At 43.9% G+C, this 8736-nt stretch overlaps 2 protein-coding genes across 2 annotated transcripts; one reads left to right on the top strand and one right to left on the bottom strand.

Annotated features, from left to right (window-relative positions):
- Positions 1 to 2051: 2051 nt before the first annotated feature.
- Positions 2052 to 3815, top strand: zgc:162608 (uncharacterized protein LOC100037332 homolog). Its single transcript, XM_064984195.1, has 3 exons — positions 2052 to 2256; positions 2398 to 2497; positions 2727 to 3815. Exons 1-3 carry the CDS (start codon positions 2208 to 2210, stop codon positions 3538 to 3540), a joined length of 963 nt encoding a protein of 320 aa, XP_064840267.1. The 5' UTR covers positions 2052 to 2207; the 3' UTR covers positions 3541 to 3815.
- A 726-nt stretch (positions 3816 to 4541) lies between these two features.
- On the bottom strand, positions 4542 to 8456 carry LOC135553348 (zona pellucida-like domain-containing protein 1). The gene is made up of 10 exons (XM_064985498.1): positions 8348 to 8456; positions 7707 to 7933; positions 6772 to 6962; positions 6477 to 6549; positions 6112 to 6209; positions 5691 to 5774; positions 5388 to 5559; positions 5041 to 5140; positions 4824 to 4850; positions 4542 to 4702 (listed from the first exon to the last, which is right to left on the bottom strand). The coding sequence occupies exons 1-10, from the start codon at positions 8445 to 8447 to the stop codon at positions 4542 to 4544; spliced, it is 1233 nt and encodes a 410-aa protein (XP_064841570.1). The 5' UTR covers positions 8448 to 8456.
- Positions 8457 to 8736: the final 280 nt, after the last annotated feature.

The following is an 8736-nucleotide window of genomic DNA, read 5'->3' as shown; positions in this document are numbered from 1 at the left end:
ATAGGCCTATTGAGCGAACAGCATTGTTTTGCACAAAGTAGAAACAAGGCTTTTGGCAGAGCGCGTCATTGGGTGAAACCGGAATGCTGTTTTAAGACTATAATTTCCTCATGTTGTACGAGATCTCCACACACCTAGGCTACTAACGGATTCAAGACGAGGACGTTTTTATTGATCTCGGTTTGTCAGTCAAAGTAGCCTGTCATTTCGATCATTTGTGAGGTATTAAAAATGATTCTGCTAAAGTCTCAAATCATCTAAAATGATGTAGAACTGCATGAAATGCTCTATGATCTATGCTCTATGGTCTATGCTCTATGCCAGCACACAAAGCGATGGTAATGCATGCAATGCTGTATTATAAAGGTGACATTTTTTTCATGCATACCTCATAGGCCCCCACATCACCCCCCTCTCGGCTCACTTTTTGTTCTGGCGAAACTATTGCTGCCACCACGACCACTACCAGCATTAGTCACCACTTCACATGCCGCCAGAGCGACCTGAGTCGACAACGCTCTATCCTGCAGATAAGGGATGGTCGACCCCTAAGCATGCGAGTGTGGTCAAAAACCTCTGTTCAGAATGGCTCATGCATGTCTTCCTCTGTCGCCAGCATGGAACATACCATGGGCTTGGTGCCACAGACACTTGTTGACAATGGACAAAGAGGAATAACTGGCAACCAATGACCAACAGACAAATGCTGGATGACTGACGGTGATGGCGAAGGCCGAGGACCTCCAGCATGGCGAGGACCTCCAGCAGCGTAGAGAGTATTTTGGGACTGTATGATACTTTTGAAAAAAAATGTAAACTATATAGCCTTGTCTGTGTGGTGGCCTGGGATCTCAGAGACCTGCAAGTTGACATACACTAAAAGTATGTGAATACCTGCCCGTCAAATATCTCATTCCAAAATCATGGGTATTAATATAGTGTTGATTCGGGCACTGATGTTAGGCGATTAGGCCTGGCTCGCAGTTAGCGTTCCAATTCATCCCAAATGTGTTCGTTGGGGTCAGGGCTCTGTGCAGGCCAGTCAAGTTCTTCCACACCGATCTCGACAAACCAATTCTGTATGGACCTCGCTTTGTGCACAGGGGCATTGTCATGCTGAAACAGAAAATGGCCTTCCTCAAAGTTTTGCCACAAAGAAGCACATAATCGTCTAGAATGTAATTTGTTTGCTGTAATGTTAAGATTTCCCTTCACTGGAACTAAGGGGCCAAGCCCGAACCATGAAAAACAGCCCCAGAACATTATTCCTCCTCCACAAACTTTACAGCTGGCACTATGCATTGGGACAGGAAGTGTTCTCCTAGACGTTTCCACTTCACAATAACAGCACTTAGAATTGACCAGGACAGCTCTAGCAGGGCAGAAATTTGACCAACTGACTTGTTGGAAAGGTGGCATCCTAAAATGTGGCCACTTTGAATATCACTGAGCTCTTCAGTAAGGCCATTCTACTGCCAATGCTTTTCTATGGAGATTGCATGGCTGTGTGCGCGATTTTATACACCTGTCAGCAACGGGTGTGGCTGAAATAGCCTAATCCACTCATTTGAAGGGGTGTCCACATACTTTTGTGTGTATATATAGTGTACTTTTGGCCATGTAGTGTACCTAAGGGGATACATTTAATAGTGCATTTCAATATAATTCAAAGTGTTGTTTTTTTTGTTGATAATTTGTCCCCATGGTAGTTGAATTGAATTAACTTTATGTCCTCTATTGACCCGCAAACTCTTCCTGATATTGACCCTGTCGCCGCACATGACTCCTTTCATGACCACAATGCTTTTACGATATTTCCCTTATTACAGGATGACATCATTTGAAATTCTTTAAACCGATGTCGCAAGGAATGTTGGAGCTTGTGCAGTCTGTGATAGGGAGTGTTTTTGTGCATTGTGTCGGGTGCTATTCGTCATCAACATGACCCTCCACGTGTTGTGTGTTGACACAGGCAGAGTTTAGGACAAACAATGATAAGAAGGACCCATCCCTTTATAAGCACGGTCTTGATGAAGAGTCAATCTGCCAAACCTAGTACATAGGTAAGAACAGGCCACTCTCTCACTTATTGATCTTGCGTTACTTCTGTTTTTTTGGTCTATTTAGTCTGAAGATTCCTGTTAAAAATCCTAATTCATTTTCCCATTTCTCCTCAGTGTAAAAAAAAATAAAAAAAATAAAAAAACATGCATCTCAAAGTAGTGATCTTCGCCTTGTCGTTCTTGACAACCACAGGTTTGTGCTTTCTTTCCTTTCCATTAAAAGCATCATTGCATCTGCTATCGAATAGTGTTTAGAATATAGAGCAGATGTATTAAAGAGAATAATAGGATTTTAAATGAGTTAATGTATGTCTATCTTCTACTTCTACTGTAGCATACCCACTCCACCGTACCAGCAGAGAAGCGTCACAGGACCTACAGGACATAATGACCAATCAGGCTCATGAGAAGACAGACCTCAACAAGGATGTCAAGTATGTCCTCATACAATATATAACATAAATAATTGAATCATGAATCACAAATGCATGTTTTCAGGTGAGCCTTTTAACAGCCTTATAACAGTCCAATAAAGTCTTACAACAGTTCCATAACAGGCTTATAATGGTCTCTTAACAGCTTTGTAATGGTATTATAACAGTATTTTAACAGCCTCATACCAGCCTTTATAACAATGCTTTAACTGATCCTGTATGTTAACAGTGGGATGTGGAAGAGTCATGTGGAGAGCAGCAACCTGTACACCCAAGACAGCCCCAACCCCATGGTGAGCGAGATCAGGCACAAGCTTACCCTGGAGTCCGAGAGGCTGCGCGCCCGCCTTCGCCAGGAGCTCGCTAAGTTGAGGGAGAGGCTCGCCGTGTACCCTGCCCACCCCCAGTCCAGCGAGTCCACCCTGGCCAGCGTGAGAGATCGCCTGGCCCCACTGATCAAGCAGCTCCAGAGCGCCGTGAACAGCAACAGCCAGGAGCTGTGTAGCCACCTCAAGCTCTACTTTCAGGGATTGGAGGCCGCGGAAAGCCAGGCAGCGGCCGGACCCACCCTATACCTGGAGGCCGTGCAGTGGATCAGCCAGACCTTGGATGACAGCAGTGCCAAAATGACCTCCGTCATCCAGGACTTCAAAACCAAGACATCCAGTATGATCAGGGAGCTCAATGGCACCTTCCAGGGGGACTTCTGGCAGGAGGTGAACGTACGGCTGGGGCAGGAGGTGCAGGCGTTGAGTCTGGAGGTCCAGGGCAGGGTGGGGGTGCTGAAAGCAAAGCTGGTCCGTCTCCTGCTGGCTCCACAGCCCCTCAGGGCAGAGGTGTTCACCAGCATGGAGCAGTTCTGCCAGAGTGCCACCTTACAGGACCAGTTGTTCCATGCCAGAATAGAGAAGCACCTTCTGGGGCAGGAGTCACAGGCTCAGAGCCCCAGCGAGCCGCCCTCTCCACCTCTGGGCTTATTGGAGGAGGACTTCTCTGCGAAACTAAGCGCTCTCCTCCAGGACATTCTGCACACTGTCCAGTAAAAGCAGAACAGAACTTTCCTCATAGCAAAATGAGAGAGAAAGAACATGGTGTCCCATTTTTGGGTACATTTAAACTATATCGTTGTTTCTGCTCCTTGTGCTTATATATATATATATATAAACTCCTCTACCATTGTATATACAGTACAGTAAGTAATCCATGTATATTTATGTTTTTGCTGTTGTTTATTTCATGTGGATGATTGTTGTAAGGCATTTTATTTTGTAAACTGTAAATAAAGCTTGTGTGAAGTTTACATTGTAAACGGCTAGTTCATATGCAGTACTTGTATTGTATTCTCATAAAAAACAGACACCATTACACAACATTGAATTCATGTTAAACTTTATTTAGTATTTTTTCCAATAATGTACAGAGCAGTAGTAGCAGGTCTGAAATTGGAGCATGATTGACACGAAAACTGGGTTGCGAAACCCCGCCCACTTCGGTTACAAGTCAACTTGAGTTCAGTATATATCCCAAAAAAATCCCCAAAACCCATATCATATATTATATATATTATAGCATTGTGGAAGACTCTGTGTGTATATCTATGGAGTCATAGGCAACGCTATTTAATAGGAGTCAGATAAATGCCATAGTTAATATATCAGTTCCCACATTCCAGAATAATGATTCAAATTCAAAGTATTTATGTTGCCTCATCTACTACACTATTGCTCAAGCGTTTAATAACATACTTTCAGAAATTCTTATATATTAGTACAAAAGGTGAAGTATTGTGATGGTTCAAGCATTTACACATTTTCCTTCATAAACAGGTAATTGATATTGATTAACTTTATCTATGAACAAAAGGAGAATTAGACACTCGTGTCCACTTATTTTTTTAGGACACACTCAAGGTCTTCTAGTAGTTTTTGGCTACAAAATGAATGACATCACGAGAAATCTAAAACACACCCTATTAGGCAAAGCAGATTGGGCAGCTCGGAGGTGGACAGGTTGGTTGGTAGATGGTCATTGGCCAAGACACCTTTCAGTCAAAGGAGTGGGACAGACCGCCTGCCCAGTAGAACTTCTTGAGGACAAACCAGCTGCCAAGGACAAGCAGGGCTATGGCTGCAGTGCCAAAGAGGATCCCTACCACCAGCCCTGTGATATTAACCCTGTCACCTCTTGACTGTACCCCTCCGCTGCCTGGATCACACAGAGGAAAAGTAGAGCATAGTGTTGGGAGTGATTTAAATGACACGTTTATCCTCCCGCCTAGACATATTCATTATTTGACACTTTAATTTAGCAAAAACATTTAACTCACTATATGCCAACGCAGCAGGTCTTTCCTCTGTAGGATAAACAACAGGGAGGGAATACATATTATTCATTGAAATGGAATTTGAGTAGCAGTGGTACTAATAGCAATTATCTCCATAAACTCCAGTGAATGAAGTGCTACCTGTGATCATTATTACTGAATATCAGAATCTCAGACATAATGTTGAACAAAATCATTAATGGAGGACTCCAGGTCTCACCATCTCTGCTAGTATAGAGTGGTCCCACAGAAACAGTGGCTGATTCTGCTGACTCGGATCCAAAAGGCTCCAGTGATCTCTTTCTCCTGCTATTGCAAGCCTGTAACAAAGACAAGTTCTTATGCTTATATGAACCATTTATGGCATTGCAGCGAATTCCGGTTGGCGCTAACTTGGAACCCTGGTTCAGTGACGGGTCAACCCAACAAGTTAGCCACTATACCAAGAGATCCGATCTCTTGACATGGTTACTGTGATGGGTCAAGGTCAACACTGTTTTATCGGTGGTGCTAATTGTAAAGAACAAGATACTTTAAGAATGGTGTAGGTATGTGAACTCCACTTACATCAACCAGTTTCTGACACTTGCTGGGCTCACACAGTCGAAGGATGCAGTGCAGGAAGATACTGGACTTTTCCAGGTTATTGTGTGTCACAAAGCGAAATGCCTCAAAGGAGAATCGGGAATTCTTGGAAATCCCATTCTGTGTGACTGATGAGCGTGAATCAACAGTGCATCTGTGAATAAGGATTATAAGAAAACGCTTTGTCATTTAGCACATAGTTATTATGATCAATATTCTGGGCTGCAATTTATCATTCATATATCTCTATATTTGAAATTGATGAGAGAATGGTTTTTGTCAAACCCTGTGAAGAAGTCGTGCTTCTCATTGTTTGACATGTTGTACGCTGATGGGGTTGCAAAGCAGTGGTCAAGTAAAAGATTAAAACTGTGGGAGGGAGGGAGGGAGGGAGGGAGGGAGGGAGGGAGGGAGGGAGGGAGGGAGGGAGGGAGGGAGGGAGGGAGGGAGGGAGGGAGGGAGGGAGGGAGGGAGGGAGGGAGGGAGGGAGGGAGGGAGGGAGGGAGGGAGGGAGGGAGGGAGGGAGTCATGTCAATTTGTTAGAAAAAGAGTGTACACCATTCACAATAATGAAAATATAGAATATACAAAATAAATATGAATATAATGGATATGGAAAACTACAATACAAAATACTGTACATCAAATGAGTGTGGACTTGACATTTGACCCAGTAGATAAGTTAAGAGACAAAATGTTGTCTTACTTCCCAGTGAGGTTGGTGGCCTTGACCTCCACATAAACCTTGGAACGCAATTCAAGTCCTGTTGGTGGTACCACCAATGGGTAACCATAATCAGTGCCCTACACAACAAACAGTAGAGAAGAGAAGGAGTTGTGAGGAAGATCACAGGTGAGATGTATTCTGTAAATATCCAAATCAAAAGACTAATAGTAGAGTGAAATAAGAGTAAATGAACACTTCATAACGTCGCTAAGATATAGCTACATTAATAATAACATTCTATAGGCAGGTACAGTGTACTTGAGATATTATATACTTCTCAGACAGCCCTGACCATTCATGGATGCTTTTTTTTTTATACATAAGGAATTGAATCCTGCACTCACATTAAAAACACTCATACTCAAGGTGTTGATGAACGTGCCATTGTTGTCACTGGTGGCCACTGAGACTGACGACCTAAGATAGAGAGAGTGGGAGAGAGCTGGCGTTAGAGAAGAAGGAAAAAGTGTCAGTTGACCTGACAAAGATACCAGAATGAATTTGTAACCAACCCCCCCCCCCCCCCACCCATCTATCTACATCTACGTAGCTACCTCACTAGCTATATAACCCAATTCACCCTCTGGGGATCAATAAAGTGCATTTTTACTGATGACCAGTTAGAGGACCCAAACTCACGCTACAATCTGTGTGTTGTTGAGAAGGTACTCCAACGGGTAGCGGCAGGAGAAGTGATAGTAGAGGTCCGTGGTGTAACTGATGATCCCCACAGAGGACTTGGGGGTGTTAAGGTAACCTGTGATGATGACCGACTGGATGCTGGAGAAAAAGTTGAAAGGACCAGAGGCATCCGGGGCCTCGTCCAAGATCTAGGCTCAATCAACACAATGACGGATTTAAGGAATTGATGACTGAAAGGGAAAGGGGTAATCTAGTCAGCTGTTGATGTAAGACCAATGAATGATAGATCACTTATGTAGGATCCACACAATGACGGATCAGTGTAAGATCGGATTGATAGGGGATCAACACGTTGCTATTAGACAGTTAGCTAGTACACAAACACAGCCCACCAATATTAGGTTTGTTTTACATTCGATTCTATAATAAGGTAAGGTAGTATCATTGTTACACTACTGAACAGTTCACAGTAGGCTAAACACAATGTTCCTATTTCCATGAGCTATTTTTTATTTATTTTTATTATTTATTTATTTTTACCTTTATTTTACTAGGCAAGTCAGCTAAGAACAAATTCTTATTTTCAATGACGGCCTAGGAACAGTGGGTTAACTGCCTGTTCAGGGGCAGAACGACAGATTTTGTACCTTGTCAGCTCGGGGATTTGAACGTGCAACCTTTCGGTTACTAGTCCAATGCTCTAACCACTAGGCTACACTTCTGCCCCATTTCCCAAATAACCACCAGAGGGATAGTCTTGGACACAGTTCACATTACATACAGTCAAAAAGCCCAAATTCTCATGATGTCCTAATTTACACCGTAACTAAGTCACTCTCTCATTGTGCATTAACTGTAGTATGCAGATTTCCTCAAATGTACAACCTTACCCAAGGCACTCTGTCACAGTGAACGTCAAGTAACCCTCTCACCTGCAGTGACTGTCGACAGGGGTTCGCCTGGCTGTGATTGACAGGCAGCTGGTAGCGTATGACAGGCGGATCCACGCTGGTGTCAATCAAGCCCTGGCACTGGCTCTTGTTGTGCTCTCCATTCAGAGCCAGACCGGAGGGGTCGAAGCCTGCCCACTGAGCCGTACACAGGTTCACCTTCAGGTTGATCATGCTGGCCCCGCAGTCCACTGTCAAGTCGTTGTTGTCTGAGGGGCCACAGAGGACAGGGAGTTGAGGTTAAAACATATACAGAATCATTACTAGAGTACAGTAGCTGCTGGGGGAATCACTCAGGGATCTTACCACTGTTCATTCAACGGGTGGGTCTAATCCTGAATGCTGATTGGTTAAAAGTGCATTCCAGCCGGTGTCTATTCCACAAGTTACCACTGGCGAAATCTATGATGTTAAAATGCCTATTGACTCTGTTCCACGTGACTGCGCAATCCACTGTCTCCTCAGCCCAGCCAGGCAAGTTACTGGGGGGACTCAATCAGTGAGCTCACCACTGTCTGATCACCGTGTCTCAATTATCGTTCAGCTCAAAATGTTCCCCCTGAGATTTTCACATGGAGAATTCCACCCCTGAATAGCCACAAGGTTCAACCCTCAGGACTTACCTGGGAGCCTCTTGTACAGATCAGAACAGTTGTAGGTAATGGAGAAGGCAGGCTGGAGGAAAATAGCCATCACAGCGGAGACACAGCACAGGGAGAGCATCTTAACTACTGTGGAGAGAGAGGATGAGAGACACACTCAGAGGACATTCACAGAACAGAAAGAACCACAGTCCATGGCCAGAGTGCAGAGAAGTTGATAAAGCGGAGGTGGTTTTGAGGTTTGTTATCCCACATAGGAAGTAAACATGTCAAATGTGCCACCAAAGAAAATCTGTTACATGTCTAAAATGATCAATTTCCCCAAAAACATGATTCCCTACTCCAAATCAGTTTGGTTTGACCTTTCAAAACTAAAGCAAGGAGAGCTGAGTCTCAAGTCATCCCATCCT

This window comes from Oncorhynchus masou, chromosome 13 (assembly GCF_036934945.1).
Source record: "Oncorhynchus masou masou isolate Uvic2021 chromosome 13, UVic_Omas_1.1, whole genome shotgun sequence".
In the NCBI taxonomy this organism is placed as follows: Eukaryota; Metazoa; Chordata; class Actinopteri; order Salmoniformes; family Salmonidae; genus Oncorhynchus; species Oncorhynchus masou.
Note: the sequence above shows the minus strand (reverse complement) of the source record. Positions and strands in the feature narration are given on the sequence as shown.